At 49.0% G+C, this 24765-nt stretch overlaps 1 protein-coding gene across 2 annotated transcripts in view; it reads left to right on the top strand.

Moving 5' to 3' along the window:
• LYRM4 (LYR motif containing 4) overlaps positions 1 to 24765 on the top strand; it is an 87502-nt gene continuing 62737 nt past the window's right edge. For both annotated transcript variants that reach the window (XM_040249387.1, XM_040249388.1), the window contains exons 1-2: positions 1 to 337; positions 21932 to 22052. In XM_040249387.1, the coding sequence (XP_040105321.1) occupies positions 252 to 337; positions 21932 to 22052 (207 nt within the window). In that variant the 5' untranslated portion in view covers positions 1 to 251. The remainder of the gene's footprint in view (positions 338 to 21931; positions 22053 to 24765) is intronic.

Below are 24765 nucleotides of genomic sequence, written 5' to 3'. Positions count from 1 at the left end.
CCCCTCGTCCGGGGCGCGCGGCCGGAGCCCCCCTGAGGCGGAGACCCTCGTCCGGGGCGCGCGGCCAGAGCCTCCCTTCAGCCGGGGCGCCCCTGAGCCCGAGCTCCCCGAGGCGGGGTGTGGGCCGCGCCCTGCGCGCAGCCCCGCGCCCGCGTCCCGCCCGCGCTTCCCGCGGCGGCGGCGGCGGTTTCGCGGGTCGAGTTTAAACTCGGGGCCTCGGCGCAGAGGACGCCCTGCGTGCGGCGCTGAAGATGGCGGCGTCCAGCCGCGCGCAGGTGCTGGACCTGTACCGCGCGATGCTGCGGGAGAGCAAGCGCTTCGGCGCCTACAACTACCGGTGAGCGGGGCGGCGCCCTCGGGGCCGGGAGAGGCTCGTCCCTTTCCCCGGAGTCGGACCCTCTGCTCGGGGACCTCCGGGAAGGGCGCTCTCTGCTTCCTGGGCGGCCGAGGTGCAGGGGTTCCTGCCAGCTTGGTGCACCTGTGAGAACTCGTGGTATCGGAAGCCTGGCCCGTAGAAGCGCCCCGCAGTAGCCACGGCCCACAACCGGAGGCCGTCTCTAGCGGTTCCCTTCACCTCCGAGGTATTTTCATTAGCCCCTTTGCTCGCCAGGGTGCGTTCTGCTCTGTCCTCGGCCATGGGGCGGGGTTTGTGGGCAGGACACGCAGGTAACGGTAAACCGAGAAAGATGCGCCCGGCTTCCAGGAACTGAAATGTTGACCCAGATGGGGATCCAGCTTTCAGGATCTCAGCAGCAGGGGAAAGAGAGGCTAAGCTCTTCCATCCTCATTGGAGCGCACAGCTTTTGCACGCCTGCCCCATTCTCATTCTGCTCTGAGTTCCTTTTTCTCTTTCGACGCCTTTTGTCTACTTCAGAGCATCTGCTGTCTTTTTCTGCTTCCTTATAACCTCTGACTCAGCACGAATGTGTATACTTTATGGATTTTCTCTCAGCATCTTTGTGGATTTGGTATCTTCTACTAACTACCTGGTCCTCTGAGTTTCAGCTTACTTCCAAAGCGAGAATTTGATAAGACCTGCTCTTCTCTTCACACCTGGTCTCACCTTCCATGACTGAGCAGCCGGAGGACTGGGTTTCCTTGCAGCAGAATCTGGGACCCCTGGAGCAGGCCTGTTTGGGTAGCTGTCCCAGGCTGGGTGGATGAGCTGGCGGACGCAGAGGGGTAGACCCAGTGCAGCTTGGTTACCAGACAGACACTAAACCTCCCAAGCAGTGACTTCCTAATTTTTAGACACCTGCCTAGAAAAGGTACTCATCCTATACTTTTGAGAATGTCTAGGTCATAGCAATGAGGTCATGTCCAACTGGTCACCTAGTTAATTAAAAAAACAAAACATTTCTGAGAATGCATTGTTTCATTTAATGACTTTGGTTTTGGAAGCTAAGGTTCGTAAACAGTAGATACACTGTTAGAATTTTAAACAAAAAGTTAACCCACGCTTAGTACCAAGAACTTAACCAAGTCTGTTGAAGGAGCCAGCAAAATATGCCTGTAAATAAGTTGAACTTTCTTCACCACTGGAAGAAGAGTTTGTAATTTACTTAAATTTGTAATTTACTTAAATAAGAACTGCAGGAAATTCACTCGGCGCTGTACTCTGTAGGCAGAAAGTGGAAATTACACGGTAACCGTACTTATAGAATATTGACTCACATTATACTCGGAGTAATCCTTTTGAGCTAAACTTATATTATCCACATGGAAATCCATTGTCCAGAGGAATCTGGTAATCAGTTTACACTGTTGCCTGCAATCGTGTAACTACACCCTGAGGTTCCCACCGTTATGTCCTAAGATAATAAATGGGTTATAGAATATGTCCTTGTTTTGTATTGATATTAAGGCTGTGTCTTGTGGCTTTCAAGGATCACCCCTCCCCTGTACATCTCTCTCTGGCAGGCCCTTTAATCACTTCTATCTTGAGCTCCCCTGCTTTCTTTGAGCTTCAGCCAGTGTAACTGTGGGCAGGTTTTCCTTGTTCTCGTCACTCTGCATTCCCCACAGGTCCACACACGTCCTGTTGCTACTGTCTTTGACTTCAGCGCTTCCAGGCACTCCCCAGACTGCTTTGCCCAGTACCGCCGCCCCTGGAGATAGCAAGATGAGAGCGTGGGGCTCAGCAAAGCACCCACCGTCAATGGCTCTCTGACGGGTCTCTGTAGGACACAGTGCAGAATCACTCTCACAAACTGGTGAGCGCCGTGGCAGGCCCGCACGGGGTGATGACTCAAAGCGCTTCCCAGAAGACAGCTCAGGGTCACAGGCATGAAGCAGCCTGGTGCGCTCAGGCAACACCACCGAGCAGAATTCTGCTGGAGAGTTAAGTGAGCTTCTGGGGTGATGGAGGTGGCACTGGGGTCAGAAAGGGCCATGCAGGGGCCATGCTAAGGAACCTAGGCTTCATTCTCAGCTACCAGGCAGCCAGTAGAGAGCTTCAAGCTGGAAAGTGTTGCGGCCAGACATGCTGTTTAGCTAGACCATGCTGGCGCCAGGGAGAGGATGACTGTGAGGGCCGGACCCAAGGACCCCAAAGGAGGGTTGGTTACAGCAGTGCTGAGGAGAGATCAGGGCCCTTCTGAGGGCTGAGGAGCAGAAGATGCAGGGAAAGATACACTTGATTAATAATCAGAAGGCAAAACTGTTAGACCTCGATGAATGATTGGATTCGGGAATAAAGAAGAGAATCCAAGCAGAGTCTGAAATACCACCCAGGTTACTAAGTTAAGTGAGGCACAGAGGGTCAGTGTAAAAGCTGTACCATTAACTAATTGAAGAAATACAGAAATAGTCTTGTGGATGTGAAAGTTGGTCAGTCGTGTCCAACTCTTTGCGACCCCATGGACTATACAGACCATGAAATTCTCCAGGCCAGAATGCTGGAGTGGGTAGCTGTTCCCTTCTCCAGGGGATCTTCCCAACCCAAGGATCGAACCCAGGTCTGCCGCATTGCAGACGGATTCTTTACCATCTGAGCCACCAGGGAAGCCCAAGAATATGGAGGGGTAGCCCTTCCCTTCTGCAGGGGATCTTCCCGACCCAGGAGTTGAACTGGGGTCTCCTGCGCTGTAGGCGGATTCTTTACCCGCTGAGCTACCAGAGACTTTTGAGTTCGTTTTGAGGACTCAAGTAAATGTCACCTGGGGGGTCCTCCGCGGAGGCAGCTATTCACAGAAGCCTAAAGCTCAGAGCAGCAACCAGGCCTGGCAATGCCATCATGTTTGCTGTGTGAAGCCGGGCAGTCACTGCACCTCTCTGTGCTTCAGTGTCTTAATCTAGGAGGTGGAGGTAATGACTTACCTGAGTCACAGGAGATGAGGTTTAAGTGAATGAATACTTACCAAGTGCTCAGAATTGTGCCTGGTGCAGAGCAGGCACCGAATAAGTCCAGTTATTTCTTATCATAAGTGGGATTAAAAACCTTGATATTTGGTAGCATTTCCAGGAAGAGTTTCAGAGCAGTGGTTCTCAGCCAGGGCCAGTTTTATTCAGCCATGTCTGGAGACCTTTTTGGTTGTCACAACCTGGGCTGAAGGATGCCACTGGCCTCTAGTAGTTAGCCGCCAGAGGTCCCACCAAGCTCAGGACCGTGCCCCACAGAAAGAGTTCTCTGTCTCTGAATGTCAGTTGTACCAAGATTGTGGAATCTTAGTTTATGGTGAGAAAATTAGTGGGCTTAGGATGTGGTTCTAGAGAACATAAAAATTTGAGGTGTTGGCTCCCCTGCAAGGAGGCAGAGAAATCACAGTCTAAGAAGATGGTTCTCAACTTATTGGTCTCAGGAATCTCTTACATCCTTAAATGTTCCTGAGGGCCTTGAAAGCCTTGTTTATGTGGGGCATAGTTATCAATATTTATCTTAGAAAGTAAAACTGAAACATTTTAAAGCATTGACTTTTGAGTACTGTTCATGGGGTTCTTGAGGCAAGAATACTGGAGGGGTTTGCCATTCCCTCCATTTCTCAGGAAACAGATAAACCTCAGCATGACAAGTCACTTCAGTCGTGTCCTGCTGTGTGGCCCAGTAGACTGTGGCCCGCCAGGCTCCTCTGTCCATGGGGTTCTCCAGGCAAGAATCCTGGAGTGGGCTGCCATGCCCTCTGACCTGGAGCGGGCTGCCGTGCCCTCTGACCCGGGGGTCGAACCTGCGTCTCTTGCATCTCCTGCATTGGCAGGCAGGTTCTTCGCCACTGAGCCACCGGGGAAACCCATTGCACAGCAACATAGATAACACCTTTCTGAACAACAGCTAGTTTTCTCCCCCCACCAAAAAAAAAAAAAATGATGAGGGTTTTGCTGTCTGACATATTTTGCAAGGCTCTTTAGTGTTTGGCTTAGTGGAAGATATCTGGGTTCTGTATTTAGTTTCCGCCTTGACCTATCGCTGTGTCACTCATAGCCTAGCCTCTGGGAAATTCCTCTGTCCACCTACCAGAGAATCAGGCTGGAAAAGGCAAATACCTGCTTGAAACAATAAAAATTCCTTTTCCTGACGGATCTCCTGAAAGATCTCCAAGGCCCCAGCGGTCCCTGGGCTGCTCTTGGATGACGTGTCTGAGAAGCAGGAAGCAGGCAGACAGCAGTGTCGCCGGAGTCAGGGACTGGGGGCAGCAGGCCACTTGCTGTAGCAAGGTCCAGTAGATGAAGAGAGAAGTGTCCCCAGTGTAGGGACCTTCCCCAGAGCAGCACATGAAGTGGTTAGGACACAGCCCAGGGAGGGGTGCTGAGAAGTGAACCAGAAGGAAGTAAACCATCGCCACGAGTGCAGACCAGGACCCCCTCCCTCAGGAAGCCTGGCTGACATGCGAGTGTGGGAACTGCTAGAGAAAGGCCACACACAAGTGACAAACCCTGCCTCTGCCGGGGCAGGTGGCAGCCTGGTCACTGAGGAGGAAGAAGACTCCCTTTGCCGTCAGAGAAGGAGGTGGATTTCAGTTGGCATATAAGAGGACGGGAAGTTGCGACGATTGGTGCGTGCGGCAGCCTGTTTCTGGAAAACGGGGAAGGTGCTCAGGGGCCGTGTTCTCATTGATAACGTGCACCACGCTCCTTGTCTCTGCCATTTGTCCCTTGAATCTAGAAATTCCATCTTATCTCTGCACTCCTAGCGCATAGCACAATACCTCCCTCAGTGCTTATAAATAGTTGTTGAAAAGCAGGGGGGAATTGTATTCAGAGGTAATTTTCATCAGCCATTCAGCCCTACTGATTAACAATGTATATTGCTGTAAATGTGAGAGAAGGCAAGAGTAATGCTCAAATCCCAGGTGAGTGTCAGAACTTCTCACGAAGTGGTTGAGTCTCTATTATACTTGTTGTACGCTGAGTGTTGTGTTGGGAGCTGCGAAGCAGAATGAGCCTTGCATTATGGGTAGAGTGGTGAGTGGTGTCAGAAGTGTGAGCCACCTTGAAAACAGATCTCATCAGGAATGCTTTTCCAGAGAAATCTGTATGCAAGTCAAGAAGCAATAGTACCAGACATGGAACAACAGACTGGTTCCAAATCAGGAAAGGAGTACATCCAGGCTGTATATTGTCACTCTGCCTATTTAACTTATATGCAAGTCCATTATGAGAAATGCCAGGCTGGATGAAGCACAAGCTGGAATCAAGATTGCCAGGAGAAATATCAATAACCTCAGATATGCAGATGACACCACCCTTATGGCAGAAAGTGAAGAACAACTAAAGAGCCTCTTGATGATAGTGAAAGAGGAGAGTGAAAAATTTGGCTTAACACAACATTCAGAAAACTAAGATCATGGCATCTGGTCCCATCACTTCATGGCAAATAGACGGGGAAACAATGGAAACAGTGACAGGCTTTATTTCCTTGGGCTCCAAAATCACCGCAGATGGTGACTGCAGCCATGAATGAAAAGACACTTTGCTCCTTGGAAGAAAAGCTTTGACCAAGCTAGACAGCTTATTAAAAAGCAGAAACATTACTTTGCCAACAAAGGTCCATCTAGTCAAAGCTATGGTTTTTCCACTGGTCATGTATGGATGTGAGAGTTGGACTGTAAAGAAAGCTGAGCGCCAAAGAATTGATGCTTTTGAACTGTGGTGTTGAAGAAGACTCTTGAGAGTCCCTTGGACTGCAAGGAGATTAAACCAGTCCATCCTAAAGGAAATCAGTCCTGAATATTTATTGGAAGGACTGATGCTGAAGCTGAAACTCCAGTACTTTGGCCACCTGATGCGAAGAACTGACATATTGGAAAAGACCTTGTTGCTGGGAATGATTGAAGGCAGGAGGAGAAGGGAACAACAGAGGATGAGATGGCTGGATCCCATCACTGACTCGATGGACATGAGTTTGATTAAGCTCCGGGAGTGGTGATGGACAGGGAGGCCTGGCGTGTTGCAGTCCATGGGGTCACAGAGAGTCAGACGCGACTGAACTGAACAGGAAGCCTTCACAAGGTGCTTAAGTCAGTTGGGGTTACCCTTCTCACATGGAAAAGTTTCAGAGCATGAGGCTGCTCAAGCTGATTCAGCAGCTAGGTGATGTCAAGGTGTCTCGAGTCTCAGGTTTCCTCTCATGCTTATGCCTGATGGTTGCAAACAGCTGTTAAAGCTCCAGATCTATCCTTATTCAAGGCGAGATAGAGGAGCAGCGCCAGAGGGGCATGGATGGGCTTTCCCTTCCATGAGGAAAGGGTCAACTTTCCCAGAAGCTTTCCAACAGACTTCTGGTTCGGTCTTACTGACCAGAACTCAGTTACATTCCTACACTAGCTGAGCAGGGGCTGGGGAACTAGGTTTCAGCTCATCTAGCCTCTGCAGCAGAAAGTAACAGAGAAAAGCACCAGAGTGACTGCTGGCTCAGCCCACGGCTGGCATCTGCGTGGGTGGGGCACGTGGATGGGAGCAGCCAGCTCTCCAGGTGCGCACGGCAAGGCGCAAGAGGGGACGTGCCCGGGGCACTGGAAGCCAGGCACAGGTGATGCTGGCAAGCCCCAGCCGGGGCTCCGTCCCAGATGGGCTCATGCTAAAGAGCTGAGAGGACTAGCCGGCGAGCAGTAGAAGGGGTCTGAGAGAAAGGTGAGGCCAGGAAGGGTGGGCAGCGGGTGAGGTTGCAGCTGCTCAGGACAGAGTGGGGACTGGGAAGTTCCAAGTCTCTGCTTTTCCACACCTCCGAACACTTTGGTTCCAACTCCCTACAACCTGGGCGTCCTCTGACGCGGCCTCCAGAAGTCTTAGAAACCTCAGCCCGCAGACTCTTACTTTCACAGTTTCTTCTTACAACTGCAGCAGCTAAACAGGCTCTCTGGTTTCCTGACAGCTAAATTACTAACTGGTGATACGTGTCACTCTGAATTACTACTGCACAACCGATTGTGGCATTGTGGAAGTCTTTGCAGTCTGGTGAAGGGACTAGATAATGACGCCCATTTAGGAGTCTGGTTTCTTTTTGAAGTGGGAGCTGAGCACCTGGAACCGTGACCTTGTCGAGGAGGCAGGACCCCAGGAGAGCGTTCCGCTCCCGTCTCTGCGTTCATCGTTGCGGCTCGTTTTATGCTGGTGGCCTCTTCTGCTGCATGTGTCCCTGGTCACTGACTGATGGAGAAGGCTGGGGTGAATAGCACCAATCCAGCATGGGGTGTCAACCTCAAGCACCTTTCCCTTCTGCGAGGGACCAGCCACGCTAGAGAACGTAGGGCCAAGTGTCCCTTCACCCCAGAACAGGGCGAGTATTCCCTGAGAGCCCAGAGCACGGACATGACTGCCCCGGGGATGGAAGACCAACTCCGGGTGGCCCTGCTGTTACAGGATATTCTCGTGATGGGCGTGTGACGGGGACGCGGGGGGCAGCTCAGGAAACTCACGGAGGAAACATGCAAGTTGGAGTAATGCCCTGGCTGCGGATTTGTGATATTAGAACACCGCACAGACACTGTGCAGATGGCCCCGGATGTCGCTGCAGCCTGCTCGGCCTGACTGCCAGGCCAGCTTTAACTGTATACGTCTCTTCTCCTTTGGAAACTTAAAACCCTTAAATATGTTCTTCATTTCAGTAAGTGTAACTCCCCACCAGGAAAATCTTTGTTTTATCCTCAGACTAAAACATACCTTTAACCAGAAGTTGCTGATATGTGAGAAAGTCCATCCTCTTGTTCTTTTTCACCTTTTATCCCTTAACTCAGTTTAGAGCCACACAGACCAGATGTCACCTGGGATGGCTCTCAGGCTGGGAAGCGACGAAATGTTGTATTTTGCTTGCTGGCATTCTCAACGACAAGATTATTAGGATTTTTCCCCCCTGGTACAAAGTTTTCCCTCTTTTTAAGTCCTGAAATGCCTGTTTATATTGTGAGGATTCAGAGATACAGTGGAACTCTGTTCTACTGTATAAGATTTTTGATATATAAAAAATCATATAAAAAATTAGTTTTGCCCACAATAAAATGTGGAACAAGCCATATGTCTCTATGAAAACAGCCTTAATTGTGTTTATTACAGTACTGGAGTGGGGTGCCATTGCCTTCTCCGCAAATAAGCACAGTGGCCCCAAAACCATTTTAAAAACTTAAGAATACAGAAAATGCAGTAGCATGAAATGATTGTTATTATTTTAAAATAATAAAGGAGAGAATCAGGGCCAAGGGAAGATAAAGATAGAGAATATAACAAAGTGAGATGTAAGACTAGACCACAAAATGCAATTATAAGCCAATAGGATTTCCTTAAAGTCTCTTTAATGTTTTGCAATAGGGTAATATGTTTTTTTTTTTAACGCAAAGTGTACTTACAAAACGTTCTGTCAGGAAATTGCTGTAACGGACATTATAGGAAATTGCGTTTCACAGCCTCGCATCCGTAGCTGTGTATCTACTTATGGACGCAAGATACTTCTTGTCCAAGTACTTCTCTGTGGCCCTCTTCCTGACTGCCTGAATCCCACTTCATCAGCTGGTAGATGTTTGTATATGCCTTAGCATTTATTTTCTCAGCTAACTGGTACCTAGCCAATTTAGGAAAATTCTAACCTTTAGAAACCAAATGAAGTGATAAAATTAGATAAATTGCATGAACCAACCTGTGAATTTCTAGGTTTAGCAGGAGTCAGCTAAATTACTGTGTGTCCTCCTGGATTTTGACTGGGTTAATAATAAGAGTACCCTGAATAGGGTTCCTTCAGCTGATCTCTACCACCCTTATTTTAAGAAGCAGATTTAAAGTTGCCAAAGTTGAGACTTAATAATATTATCACTGTGACATTTGGATTATCTGTTTGACTTCATGCTGCTGCTGCTAAGTCGCTTCAGTCGTGTCCAACTCTGTGCGACCCCATAGACGGCGGCCCACCAGGCTCCCTTGTCCCTGGGAGTCTCCAGGCAAGAACACTGGAGTGGGTTGCCATTTCCTTCTCCAATGCATGAAAGTGAAAAGTGAAAGTGAAGTTGCTCAGTCATGTCTGACTCTTAGCAGCCTCATGGACTGCAGCCTACGAGGCTCCTCCGTCCATGGGATTTTCCAGGCAAGAGTACTGGAGTGGGGTGCCATTGCCTTCTCCGTTTGACTTCATAGCAACTGATTATTACAGTTCTATTTGAAAGAATAATGTTTTGTTGTTTTTAAACTCAGGGAGTTTGGGATTAAAAGCCAGCAGCTCACAGAAATGATCTTTCCTGACAAATAAAGGATAAATGAAGGTCATGTGACGACGCTAGCGCTTTCCCCTTGCTTCCTTCCCCAATACAGTGACCCCTGAATTGATTTTTGCTCTACGTGTTGTTTTCAGTGTTCTGAATGAGGACCACAAGCAAGGTGTGGTGTTCATGTGGGAAGGCTCCCAGGCTTTGAATCAAGAAACCTTGGTTCAGGTTCAAGGTCAACTAGCTCCCAGCTCCGTGACCTTCGGTGCAGTTGCTCCCTAGCACAACATTCCAAAGGCTCAGGCTGCAGAACCTTCTGGCTGAATGTTGGGCTCCAGAATCCCTTCTGCAGATAGATACAAGTAAACCAGTGACTACACGTGTGTGTGCTAAGTTGCTTCAGTCGTGTCCAGCTCTGTGCGACCCCATGGACTGCAGCCCCCCAGGCTCCTCTGTCCCTGGGGGCTCTCCAGGCAAGAGCACTGGAGTGGGGTGCCGGGCCCCTCCAGCATTACTGCAGTTGCCTGTTAACTGGTAGACCAGCTGCCAGATCTTTTCAGCTCGTAGTAGCTAGCAGTCATTTAATGAACTCAGTCAAACTGTTGAGCCGCACTCTGCACCAGGTGCTTCCTTGCCATCCAGAGACCTCCGTCACTGTAGCGTGCGGTCTCTGATGAGGTTGGCTTGAGTCTTGAGCAGACGTTGGCTGGGGACCCACCGTGTGCCAGCCCCTGCGGAAGTGCAGAGACAAACAGCGTGACCTTTTCCCAGGAGGGGCTTGTGGTTCAGTGCACAGAGTAATGCACTCACTGAAAGAAAAAGAAAGTGTCGTCGCTCAGTCGTGTCTGACTCTATGCGACCCCACGGACTGCAGCCCTCCAGGCTCCTCTGTCCATGGAGTTCTCTCACTGAGGGTTCTGTGAAGACGCAGAGGCAGTGCCGCAATAGAGAATGAACAGCGGGTTGTGGGGGCAGCTAGGAGGGGCAACAGAGCCTACCCCAGAAGGGCCAGAGGTTAGGAAAGGAACGGTGGCTGCCCTGGGCTGTCAGGGTTCTGCAGGGCTTCGCTGGAGGAGGGAGGCTGAAGTAGTGGGCATGGACCCACAGGCCAGTGTAGCTGGTGCTGAGTGCTTCGAGCTACCAGCAGTGTGGTGTCCCCCCTGGGGGGGGCGGGGGGAGCAGGTGAGGGGGAGGGACGCAGAGCCTCGGGGGCCCCGCCGAGATGCTGGACGCCCTCCTCGGCAGTGGACAGCCACACAGGCGTCTGAACAGACCACAGACAACACCTTCCAGCTGGACCACCCGAAGGGGAAGGAGGTTACAGACACGGAGGCCAGTTGGAGGTGGGTCACGCAGTGAATGATGGTGAGGGCTGGCTGCAGCCAGGGGAGAGCAGAGGAGGGGAGGGTGATCTTGAGATACACTGAGGATTAGCCAGACTCACTGGCTGGTTGAACATGCTGGGTTAGAGAGAACGACTTGACCTTCGGTCAGGAGAACGTAACTGGAAGAAGTTGTTGGAAATGAAACATCACACCCCAGGGAGGGACGGGAGCGTCTCTGGTGTAGGGCCGTCGCCTCAGAAGCTTGTCTGCATGGTTCAGGCTCAGTTTTAAAGCATCACTTTGGTCGTAGGTGTTAATCTACGTGTTCATCTCACTTTTCTTCTCTAGTTACGTACCTTTACATACTAATGTTGCTAATTTGCCAGTTAATCAGTCGTTGGTGTTCAATTAGTTGACTCTATCTTTTTTCAGAGTAATTATTTGTTTTCTTCACTACTTGGCTGTTATCCTCACTGGATGTCATTAATGTATCTATAGCCTTACATTTATTCTTTTGTTCCTGGGGTAATTTTTTGAGTAGATTTAATATCCCCCCCGTTTGGTCTTATTTATTCAAAGTTACTTATGTGATCAATTCATTATAATGATAAATATTACTCTGTAGCACAGTTATTCATTTAGTGCTCTCGTGTATTTCTTTCTGTCTGCCCATGTTTTAAGGATAAATATGAATATTTTTCCCGTATAATTATCCCTCCCCTATGTCTAATCCCTAGAAGTGATGGTGTGTTCACCAGAAATCACTTACATGGATGCAAGCAGCTCTTAAAATCCTTTTTCCTCTTTATTAAGAAGCAAAATGCTAAATTAAATGAGAAAAGAGTTCCTTACAGCCAAACTGGAGCCGGAAAAAGCCACTGACCCTCTGTCCTGGTCTAACTGTGTCTCATGCATTGATTGGACAATCCTGGAGGCCCCACTGCCCTGTGCCTGAGTTCAGAGTTCTGGGTCCTTCCCTCCCAGACTTAGCAAGCTTGGCCTTTGGTACAGGTGGTCTCTAAGCCGGGGAGACGCTGAAGTGGCAATCATGCTTTTAGCGGCAACTTGATGCTTTAACACCAGACTTGAGCGCCCGAAGGAAGGAAAGCCCCAGTGGGCATGTAACTCAGCGAGAGCAGTCCCGATCAGACAGCCTCCTGGCAGGGGCGTCACGCAAGGGCTCTGCCCGCGGCAGGCCCCAGAATTCTTCCAATCAGCCAAGACCAGGTTCCACGCCTGGGTCAGCATCTCAGAGCCAGAACTGCCCAGTCCTGAGCAATACAGCTCAGACCACTTTAGGGGAGGGAAGCCTTACTGTCTTCTGCTCTGTGTCTGGAGCCTGCAAATTAAACTGTCAAAAAAAGACCTAACGGGAAGGAACATGCACACATTCTATTTCATGTTAATATTTTTATATAACGTGAAGGGCACCTCGTAGAAGAGTGACAACCCCAAAAAAGCACTTGGACTTAAGGTTTATGTACCATTTTTACAAAGGGCCATAAGTTGTGGAACGGTGACCAGACAAAGGATTTGGGCATCTAAGGACAGGATGTTATTGGAAATTGGCTAAGAAACACATCAGGAAACTGACAGGAGACAAGGATTATTCGGGTGTGGTTTGTGCAGACTCATCTCAGCCTCGGCTACCCGTGTCTGCTGATAAGAATGTTCCTTCCTGGTACCAGAAGGACACCTTTCTCGTGGGAAGCCTATGCCCTGCTTCTGGCAGAATGTACAGGACAGAGTGCTTCCCGCATGGATTGTTTCTCCGTTGCCTTCAGCTCAAGATGACCCAGTGCTAGGGTGGTGTATCTGTGGGTGGAATGTCCTGCTGCCCGTCGTCACGACCTGACTTTGGATTTGGCTGTGGGGTTTGTATGGTCGGGACCTTCTGGAAGAAGGGGCGGGGAATGTACTGACCGTCTCCGCTGTAGCTGACGGAACTTGCGCCTCTGAGGCCGCGTTGCTGGAGGGCTGGAGGAGGTACAAGCGCAGCAGGTGTCCTGGGTCCCTGAGCTGCTGCGAGGGGAGGGTCTGTAAAGAACCTGTGATGAATGAGCAGGACTTGCCCGTGGAAACTGTCAGCGCAGCGCCTGGGACCCCTCTGACCCCTGACGGGGGGCTGCCTGGGGAGAAGTTTCGTCTCGGTCAGCATTTCCCAAAACGTAACGGGTGTTAGTGGAGCAGGGAGACTGAAGGAGCCCAGGTGCCTCCCTCTGCTTTCTCGCGTCTCCAGGTCTCGTCTCTGCTTTAACGTGCAGACGCTCCGTGCAGCTTTCCCAGCCACGCAGTGCATGCCAGGAGGCGGGGGTCCACGCGTCGCATCCGATTCCCACTCACCTGAGGCTCTCGAAAGCACACAGGCAGCGGGAGGGCTCCCCAGATCTGCCGAGTCACCCTTCTCTGCCTGCATTGCCGACCATACACGAGACCACCTTACTTCCAGGAAACCTGCATTTTGTAGAAGAATGCAATGAGCAGAGCTTCTCCTCTGTGCCTCCGTGTATCAACCATGGGCTCTCCCTCTGTGTTCATCCATTGAAAATTCTTCAAGTTTTTTGGTAAATGCAGTTTATCACACTTGTGTGGCTTTTGATGCAAGGTGGACATTTTGAATATTTTAGTAGGTAAAGAAGCTGGAACTGCTTTGAGTGAGTCTGCCCCACATTAAAATGACTGTTGCATACCCACTGAGAATGTGCCCTTTGTTGATTCTGGACAGGGTTGTTGGATGGAGAAATTACAGACAGTAATGAGGCCACAGACCACCTCGCTCTGAGCACTTAAGCATATTGAAAAGTTGGCCTTGGATTTAAGCCAAGTAATAAAAGCTTCATGCACCTCAAAGTGAAAGCGTGTTACGGATTTCTGTTTCTGAGGTTACTGCCGCTGAAATGTAAGTGGTAGGGAGTAAGCCCTTCTGACTTTACCAGTCAGGCCTGGTGTCTGCACAGCTGTGGTCTACATCCAGAGAGCGGGGAGCTGGCCCTTGGACCTATGCAGTTAGCAGAAGAATGTCAGGAGCTGAGGGGGATGCTCTCTGGAAATGCCCTCCGGCACTGCTGTCACCTCTCTTGCTTCCGTGTCTTCTAACCGAGGATGCGCTTACTTGGCCAGGAAGAGGCAGCACCTCTGAGGATGGCCCAGGAGCTCTAAGCAGTGACTGTGACATGGTTGGTTACAGGGACAGCCTGTGGCCCGGATCCTTCAGCCACACCGTGGCCCAAAGGGAGAGGAGGAGTGTGCCCACAGGTAACGATTCCCAGGGCCCGGAGGGCAGAGTGAGGAGAGAGGGGTTTATGCTCATCGTCAGGGCTGGGTTTCCAGCTGCGTGTGGGTCTGACCGATTACGTACCCTTTTTGTGTTTGGGCAGGTACGTACTGTTATTCAGTTGGTGTTAATGTAAATAGTGAAAGAAATAGTAATAACTTGTAAATGCAGATGTTTGCTCAGTTTTCTTCAGTCTTGCAGTTTTGTAAATAAAATTAAATCTTAACACAGAAATACCCAAACACCTACTAGATGATTCACAGAGATGTCATGGAGATAAATTATGTAATGCATGAAAGTATTTTGACCTACTTGAAAGAAAGATGCAATAATAGGAGGTCTCCTGCCTTGCAAACAGATTCTTTACCATCTGAGCCACCAGGGAAGCCAGTTACAGGTTATTTGTACTCTAAACGGCCAAGCCAGCAAATATCTCAAGACAGAACAGCACTCAGGTCGGGATAGCCATCCCCCTGTGACAGCGCAGCGTCTTCCATGCCCACGCAGCTGGTGACATCCCGGGAGACACAGAGGTTAACAACATCTTTAAATTCATAGGATGTTAGACCAGACAGAATGTTAGAGATGTGTCTTCTCTGTGAACAGCAAAATTAAAGCTCGCCGAAGGGTGAAAGTGCTTCTGGATTTTCTGAGTAAAGCCAGGGAGGGATGTGACTTTTGTGCCTCTTTGCATAAACTTACATATAGAGGTCAAGAGTCCTTTAATGCCTAGTAGGTAAAGTAAAGGGAGCTCATGGCCTCCCTGTGCTGGACTCACTCCTTATTCAGGGATGGAGGGAAGCCAGGCCCAGCTGGTCCCTCAAGGCGCTTTCAAAGCCAAGATGCTCCTGGGATGCTCACCACGATATTGACCTTCCTTCCCAGCCAAGAATTCTGGGTCCCGAGAACATCCATATTTACCTCCTGGTTTCTGGTTTTACAGATGATTACTGTATCTCTGGAATATTTTTAGGTAGTTTTTTATATTTTTTTTCTTCTGAAGAACCCAGCCGGTATTCTGCTACTTGACACATTCTAGGAAAGGGGAGCGAGTACCACTCTGCACTTCTCTGCTTTGTGAATTATCCTTAATGATGAGCTGAGCACCAGCTTGGTGACTTGTCTGTGTCCCCTGTCCTCTTCCTGGCTCACTTATCCCTGCTGGGGAGTAACGGCAGGAGGAAAGGGTAACGTAAACGGAAGTCACTTTATTTGGCTTCATTTTAGCAGCACTGTTAGAAGATTTTAATGAAGACACTTGAGTTTAGACCATAAGGAATTGTTCTGTTTCTGTTGTTTACTAGAGGAATTTCTGTTGTTCATGCTTTATTTTCTCCCATAAAGTGGAAAATCCAGAAGTAGTTGAATATTCTACCATAGATAGTTATTCTTCTTTAAATTTAAATCATTTAAAGGCCCTGTCTTACATTGGCACAGTTCACAGTATAATTTTACAGTAAAATTTTAAAAATTGTATTCTGTAGTTTTCTAACTTTTAGCTCTTATTACACAATGAAAGCTTGAGTTTGCCTTTTTGGTACAAGGTCAGGCTCATGTCTGGTAGATGAGGGGGTCATGGAGGAAGAAGGCAGAAAATCCCATCCCTGCCCGTGGTGCATTGATGTCATGGTGGGGCTTTTAAAGGAAGTGTGGCCAGTTCCATGAGGACAGTTAGTGCTTGAGTGGTGCCTTGGTTGCCCCCCGCAGGAGTGTTTGCAGGACTCCACGGATGAAGGACAGTTGGTCCCTCACCCCTCTTGGTGAGGGTGAAAGGCACTATGGGTCCGAGCTCTCTGATTTCAGCTTGCAGGGCACCATACTTCCCACAGGCCGTGTCGAAAACCCAGAAGCAGGGAGGTGCACCTCTCTGCCCCGGCGCCAGACAGCACTGTAGAGGTGGCCTTTACTTCAATAGATTAGTTTACATTCTGAAAAATCTTGTTTGCGACAAAATGTCAGTGGCAATGAGGATAGATCCAAGTCGTAACTGGAAGTTTAATTTTGATGAATTGTCGGTTAAAGATCCTAAATGTTTTTAAGCATCAGAAAGAAAGCCTGGACAGAGATGCGCCTACGCCTTTCCTCAAGGGCCCAAGAGGACATCTGCTGTCCGAGGGTGCCTTCCTTTCTTTCCATTGTTTGTTGAGGGCTTTTTGTTTGTTTTGTTTTTGTGTTTTTCTGGGTGTTTTTTGGCATACCCCTGCGAGGCCTGTGGGATCTTAGTTCCCATGTATTGAAAGCATGGAGTCTTAACCACTGGGCCACCAGGGAAGTTCCTTTTTTCTTTTTTTTAAGAGAATGTTACATTTTTAAAAAATCTCTATAGAACTGGAGCTAAAATCTGTAGTTATGTTAAAATAGTTTTTAGGTCATAACATTTTGAGTACACTTTTTCTTGGATGTACATATTTTTCATATTTAATATTTAATGCTTATTATAAGCCATAAATTTACTGTAATTTCTTTGATTGTTTATTATTGGCTATTTAGATCAGGGTTTGAATTCCACAAAGGGGACTAAGTAGGAGGTTGGCCGAAGTTCTCAGAATTGGGCTTTCAGAGTTCTGTGACCATGGGGGAAGGTATTCCCAACACTGTCACTTTTGCACCCTAGGTTTTTCTCTCTCTTTGCCCTTCTGTTATACTCACCTGTCAGAACTGCAGCCGTGGGTTTACTAACACATCTGTCTTTTCCATAACCACACCTGGGCAACTGAACTCAGCTGGAGAAAAGTCACCCCCTTTGACAGACTGGCCCACTGTACTGGGTGCTGCCCAGCTCCACTGGCCTTCTCGCCAGCCTGCCCCGGCTCTCTGTTTCTGAAATAATTGTTTTAAACCCCTCTGCTCAAGCTTTCAATCCTCCTAACTCTTTTTTTCCTTATAATTTTGCTTTCTGATGTATACTTCAGAAGTCATAACATAAAAGAACAAACTTAATTGTCTTAGCTAATTACACTGGGTTTTTTTTTTTTTTCACTTTTCATTGATTTGGCACATTTTTAAAATAATTTGTCTCATTTTCCTATGGGATATTACTGCCTTTCTAAAATGTTAGGAAATATTTCTAATTTATTAAACTGTGCTTTACTTTATTAATAATCAAGCTGGGTAAGCCATTAATTTTCATCTGAGTATGGCTTTGACTACATTCCAAAGATTCTGTGCATTGACTTTTTCATTATTTTAAAAATATTTTCTTACTATGTGGCAATTTTTCTTTCCTTCTCCTAGTTGTTATTCACAAGTGTGTTTCCAAAAATCCAGGGTGTTTCTTCCTTTGTGTACTGCGCTGTCATCATTGAGCACATGCCGACGCGTTCTTACTGAAGTTACTAACTGCCTCCTAACCGATCGCTCCAGTGGGGCTCTTCCCAGGCTTCGTCTTGTCTTTTCTAGGACGAGTGGCGTTCCTGTGTCCTCCCTGCTTATAAACTGGGCCTCCTTGTCTCCGTTTTTCCTGCCTCAGCACCTTGCCTGTTTTTAAATATTGGCGCCATTTCTCCCAGGCTGTGTCCCAGGCTGGCTGCTCTTCCGGTTCTGCAGCTGTCCTCAGAGCAGACTTAACTACCCTACCGTCTTGCCTCATTCTTCTTTGTCGAGGATTTTCAGGTTTATTACCAGCTTGGACCTCCTCATCGGAGATCCAAAACCATGTTTCTGGTAGCCTGCTGGACACATCTGCCTTGTTGTCCCTGCATTGCCTTAAAAAATCCTTGTAGACCCTTTTGTTGTTATCTGTTAATACTAAGTACTCCCTTCCTCTTTTCCCCAGGACACTGCTTTAATTTAATCCTCAGTGGTACATGTCTCCTGGCTATATGTATTTGTCTAAGTATATTTCCTTCCCCAATCTCTTCTCTCACAGGTTGAACCTTCTCTGATTTTTCTTTATTATGGTAAATTACCAGCACTTTAAATTATTAATAAATAATAATTATTATAATAATTTAGAGAGTGGGGCTTCCCTGGTGGCTTAGTGAAAAAGAATCCACTTGCCAACGCAGGAGATATGGGTTCCATCCCTGATCCAGGAAGATCCCACGTGTCACAGGGCAGCTAAGCCCGTGCATCACAGCTGCTGAGCCTGCGCCGTGGAGCCTGCTTCCTGCAATAGAGAAACCATTGCAGTGAGAAACCCATGCACCGCAACTCGGCAGTAGGCCCTGCTCGCTGCAACCAGAGAAGAGCTCACACAGGAACGAAAACCCAACACAGCCAAAATTAATTTTAAAAATATTTTAAAAACTTAGCATAAACTCCAGTAATCAAAAGTAATTTGAAACATGCTATCTCTTTGTATTTTTTCTGTATTTAACATAAATGAGATCATTCTGAGTATAGACTTAATATCTTTCATTTCAGAAAACTTAACATCAGATTCCATATTCAACAGCTTCCACCAAAATTAATTCCAAAAAGATCAAAGAGTTAAACATAAAAAGATGGACCAGAAAAGTTCTCAGGAATATATGGGTGGGCATTTGTTTTGTGATCTCACAGTAGAGAAGACTTGTACCTCTGATGTATAACTAGAAGTCATAATATACAAAGTTGCCACTTGGCGGAACGGAACACCTGTCCATGACAAAGCATACAAACATAAAGTCGGGTGGCAGTCCAGGGAGAACTCACGACTCATCCCAAAGGGGTGGTTTCCTTAGCACCATCTTACAAATCAATCGGAAAGATCACTCAGTTGGGAAAAGGCAGAGAGACACGAATGGCTTTAAGCTTGTGAAAAACTGGTCGGCAGCACTCATAACAAGCAAAATGTAAAGTGAAATGAGAGACCGTCTTTCATCTGTGAGGCCAGCAGAGATCAGAAAGTTTGACAGCGCACGTTGGCAGTGATGCTGGAAACAAGCAGTGTACATGTTGCTGGTGGAAGCATGGGCTCGTCCCTCTGCAGAGAGAACTTGGACGATATTTTATTAAAACCTCAGATATACTTGTCCTTTGCCTTACCACTTCCGTATCTGTGAGTTGACCACACACACATGCACGTGATGCTACAGGAAACAAGGGTGTTGATTGTCATAGAAAGATTGGAAACAATCGAAGCACCCATTCGTTAATAAGTGCAAGTCGCTCAGCCGTGTCCGACTCTGTGCCTCCGTGGACTATACAGGCCAGAGTACTGGAGCAGGTAGCCTTTCCCTTCTCCAGGGTATCTTCCCAACCCAGGGATCAAACCCAGGTCTCCTGCATTGCAGGCGAATTCTTTACCAACTGAGCCACTAGGGAAGTAAGGGGCCCACTAATGGTGGGTCTCTGTGCTGCGGGTCAGCTCATTTGTACTGATAGGAAATGATGTATTTCGTATTTTGGTTCAGGAATTAAAGGTACACAGTGTGTCAGAGCTCCACTGTTGTGAAGAGAAATATACATGTGGAGGGTGTACTGTGAACCCAGTGTCTTCAGGAGGCTTCACAGGAACCTGCATCGAATGGAGCAGAGTGTCGGGGGCCGGGAGACTGAATACCCTCCTCACACCTTTCTATACCTCTGACTTTGGTACCTGTGACTTTAAGGGTTTGGAACCATCTCTTTTAAAAGCTGCATGATGTCATAATTTACGTAGCCGCTTCTCTGTTGAACATTTATGGTTTCAATTTTTAATGTTTATAAACAGCTCTGTAGTGAATATCTTTCTGTATACAGCTTTGTTATTTCTACAGGCTGTTGCTACAGGATCACTAAGAGTAGAGTTAGTGGATAAAGGATTATGAACGTTATTACCGATTATGATGCCCTTTTCCCCACGGGAAGTGTAGTTCATATCCCACCATCAAGCTGTACATGCCCTTCTAAAAAAAAACCTGCTAATTTGATAGACAGGAGATTCTGCCCTGATTAAATGTACGCTTCTTTGATCATAGCTGAGGCTGAGGATCCATATATTTATGTCACGCTTCTCTCCAAGTTTAGTCACTCTAGGCTCCCTTGTGAACTGTTGGTGCATACCTCTTGCTCATTGACTGAGATCCTTCTCTCCTTCTACTTGATTTACATGTGCTCAGGATGTTAATCTTTTGTCTTGTTTGTTACTAACTTGGTTAGGTCTTTAAGGACATGGAAGAGTTAGCCAAGAAATCAGGCTGGAGAAGGACACTCCGTGTGTGGAGAAACAGCAGGCCGGCCGTCAGGAAACTCCGGGTCTTCCCGTGAGGCGGGAGTCGGTGGCTCCTCCTGTACGCGGTGCTTGGCGGGGTGGGATCGAGGAACAGGGGCGCCCCGTCCACGCTCATGCACTTAACCCTTATGGTAACAGTAAACCAGCAGGGGAAGCCTGTCGTGGGTTCACAGGCAGCTGCCCCCCAAGACTGAGAGCCTTTGGTCTCCAGGGTGGCTTTTCTGACGGTAGCTTTACCTCCTCACTCCATGTCCTCCTCACTGGTCAGTGTCCTTCTCCTTAAAATAATGAAGCTCATTGTTCCACTTAGGCTTACTGCTTATGTCAGTAGCTCTTTCCCTCATAATGCTCTCAGCCACTTTCCTAACACTTGCTTGGAAACCTGAACTGTTTGTAGCAAGACTTGAAGTACCGTTGGGACGAGATGATCTTTCTGCTGTTCATGAGGCCAATCAGTTTTTGTTCTTTTAAATGCCTTGGCGAATGGATAGCAACTTGGCTTATAGCAGGTACAGTTGAAAATCACAGATTCTGTTCAGCTGTTTGCAGAACCTAGTTCTACCGCTTACTGGGCATTTGATCTTGGCCATTTTTATTATTATTACCTCTGAGTTGTAGTTTGTGCATATTAAATCAGACACTGCATATCCCATTCTGAGCACATTCTCCTGTGCCTGGTCCGTGGGCCATACATCCTAGACTCATGGATGTTATTTCTTGTCCCTTTGGACCCTCAATACACTTCGGCAAATGACTGGAAAACAGCTGTTTTCTTTGCAGATTTCTGAACGTAAAAATCTGAGGTTGTACTTACCTATGTTGCATTCATTATTACCAGCTTAAAGTTATCTTTTTATCCTTTCTGGAAGTATTTTAGTATTTTTCCTCTGACCTTGGAGTTCAGGGTTTTATAAGTAAATATCTTGGCATAGTTGTCTGGTTATTAAACCTCCATGAACCCTTTTAATTTATTGTTATCACTTCTGAGACATTTTCTTCCATTACAACTTAAATTACCTACTCAGTCTAGTTTGTCCATGCTTCCATATTCATGGACTCTAAAGCCTCTTGGTGTCATCTCCACTCTCAGCTGTGGCGGGGTCCCAGTATGGAACACGCGTGTCACAGTCCATAGGAGGAGGCAACAGCCAGAGGGCAGGGCGAGGTTAGAGAGCTGACACCAGGGCGGCACCCGTCGCCGTCTCGGTGCCCGCGTGCCCGCTCGTACGGCGCCTGGCCGCACCACAGTCCTAGCTTGTCTCTGCACGTTGAGGACCAGTCGTCCGTGTCAATGGAGGGAAGCCAGACGCCAACAGCTCTGAGGAGCCCGTAACCTGAGGAGCGTTTTCTGGAGTTCCGTGTGACTTGTCCAGAGTCGGTTCACCTCCCTAAATCTGTTTGCTCAGTCATCCCAGCATAGGAATGGATGGGTCTGTGCCCAGAGCAACGAGCAAAGATGATTCTCCCCAGGGGCCCAGCAGACAGCTGATTCCTAGGGAAACTCTTATGAATTCATTTAAAAGCATTGTTTCAGACACACTGACACGTTTTCCTCTTTTTCCCTGAATTCATTTAGAACTTACGCCATCCGGAGGATAAGAGACGCCTTCAGAGAAAACAAGAATGTGAAGGATCCCGCAGAAATTCAAGCCCTGGTGAATAAAGCCAGAAGAGACCTGGGCATAATCCGTCGGCAGGTGAGGTGGCCGAGAGCGCGGAGCTCTCACACGTCCCCATGATCGGATGCCACAGCTTTGGGGTTTGTGAGTCACACCCGGGATCGCGAGACTCTCTTCCTCTTGCTTGTGTGGCCAGAGACGAGCTGTCCTGTCACTGAATCAAGGGGTGCGGGAAGGAAGTGCCAGCTCTCCAAGTTCCCAGAGCACACGGCCTCTGGGGAGCTGGGTCCCCACACTTTACTAGATGATGGTGCTCTAAGTACGGGAGAGTTCTTTAAAATTTCATCTCTTTGTTGGACGCATTACACATTGATACCCGGACGCATGTCAAAGAGTATAAGTATATTCTACTTTTCCTAGTGTTTTAAGATCATAACTCAAGACCATGCTGCCCTCTTCCTGAGGACAGCGTTATTGGCAATGAAGCTGTTTTGTTGCCACGTGGCAGCGTGTCTGCAGGTGTGAAACTTAGCTGCGTAGGCCCCAACCCCCGAGGACCTGGCAAGGGATTTGTTTTCTCTTGCGGGAGAGCTGGCAGTCGCCTTGGCCTCGCTCTGCTCTTCCTTGCAAGGTGGATGGGGCCGCAGCCGGGCCTCCGGGTGCGGCGACGTGTCCTTGTGTCTGCAGGATCGATCAGGGCACCAGAGGCGGAGCGGCCTGCTGTCCGCTGGGTTTCTCAGCCTCTGAAAAGCCGTCCTTTCCGCCGTTTTTCTCTAGTGCAGCGCCAGTCCCACGGTAGGGTCCATTTCTGCTTCTGTTTGCTTTCCGCTCTTCCTCGCAGTGAGTTGGTTTAGCTGTGGAAGGACACCCTACATTTTCCTGAGACCCGTGAGTGTGTTAGAAGGGGCTCCTTTCGCATCGCAGGAGATCCTGGCATGGCTGACGTTATGTCGTGTCGTGACTTGTGACGTGTATCGGGGTATATATTTACATCTCTGACCCTTCTTCATGCTCGACTCTAAACCATTCATAAAGGAAGCAGTATTAGGAGCTGGTTTTCATCTTATGTCAAAGTTAATAGTCTTGTTATGTTACCTGCATCATAGAACAATCCCTTCTATCATAACCTTTCAGATTCTGACAGCTCTCTTTGAGTTCTGCAGTTATCTAGGAGTAGAGTAACTCGGCTGTTTTAAAGAAATGATCTTTAACTATAAAGGCATGAAGAGATAATGGGATCGTCAGAAAAAGAAGCTGGTCTGCATATTTCCAAGGTTGCAGATAGTGGCAGAGAAGTGAGTTGCCCTTTTGAAAACTCTAGAAGGATGGCCTTCCCCAGGCATCAGTGGGGGAGTATTATGGGATCCTTTAGCACCAGAACTTGGAAAAACAAGCACCCTGCCTCCTTATTTTGCATAAATTCAGGAAGATGCAGTTTTTGGCATGTTCCCACACAGAGGTTGGCAAGCGCCTCCAAAACAGACTGGTTTTCTCTTTTCCTGTAAAGTTGCTCAGAGTAGGAGCTGCTGAGAAAAGGGACATGTACGTAACCTTCCACCATTTCTTCTGTTATATAATTGTCTGTGTCACTTCTCAGTTTGAAATGCTTTATTTTAAAAAAAATGGATAGACTGGCTCTCACCAGACATGCCCAGTGAATCCGCACAAACCAGTTTCAAACCCTGGGGCCACAGGCCGGGCCGTCCCCAGGACAGCTGCCAGGCGACCGTTCTCGATAGGGGGGCGGGCGGGCCGGGGCTGAGCAGCCGCTTCTGGGCTCAAGTCTTCTGTGTTAACCAATAGAGCAGCAGGGCCCTCCCTGTCGTGTCAAGACTGTGCCGAATCCCAGCGTCACGCTGACTGGCGTTACCTCCCTGAGTCGCCTGGTGCTGAGCCGGCCGGGCTGGCCTTGGCTCGAGGCCATCGAGAAAGCCGCATCTGTGGGTCTCCACCGGGCCCGCCGCCCTCCCTGCCCCCGGCGCTCTGTTCTCCACAGGCCGCCGGTGAGCCTCTGAAAGGGAAGGCAGAGCAGGTGACACGCCTGCCCGATACCCTCCAGGGGCCCGGCCGCCCCAGCCGCAGCATCCGGGTGACGCCCTTGCTGCCTCGGCCGCCGCCCCCTCCCGCAGCCTGACCCTCTTGGAGCCCCAGTCGCCCTCGCGTGGAGCGGGCCCCCGAGCCCTTCCCAGAGCTGGGCTCCCCTTGCCACGCGGGCTTCACTCCGATGGCTTGAGTCACAGGGGGTCAGTCAGTCGGTGATAGCGTGCGACGCCCTCGGACAGCCGCCGGCTCCGCGTGGCGGCGGCTCCTCACTGTTCGGGGACTGAATGAACACACGCCGTTGGTCACCTGAGCCCGTGGCCCTCGGTCCAGGGCGTGTGCTGCCAGAAGCCTGCTGTCTCGCCGGCTGCCCCGATCCCACGAGGGCTGTCAGATGGTCCGTGGGAGGAGGGAGGGGACCTGGTGACCTGAGGCGTCGCCCCAGAGCTGCAGCGACCCCCATGTCACCTCCGCCTCCACGGGGCGCTCCGCTGGGAGACCGGCCCATGCTTGTGCGTCCCAGCAGCGTCTCCCTGGAGAGAGCCCATGGCCCCTTGCCAGCCATCAGGCGCGCACCTCGGTGGGCGGCCCTCAGACCGGGAGCGGCCTCCCGCCACGGCCCGCCTCCTGCCGCCGTCCTCGCAGAGGGTCCCAGCTCTGACGCTGATGACGCCCCTGTCGCAGGGTGAGATTCTGCAGTGTTTACAGGCGTCTCCGGGGAAAGATTTCTTCTGGTTGTCCAGGCACAGAG

This window comes from Oryx dammah, unplaced genomic scaffold, assembly GCF_014754425.2.
Source record: "Oryx dammah isolate SB20612 unplaced genomic scaffold, SCBI_Odam_1.1 HiC_scaffold_11, whole genome shotgun sequence".
NCBI lineage: Eukaryota > Metazoa > Chordata > Mammalia > Artiodactyla > Bovidae > Oryx > Oryx dammah.
Note: the sequence above shows the minus strand (reverse complement) of the source record. Positions and strands in the feature narration are given on the sequence as shown.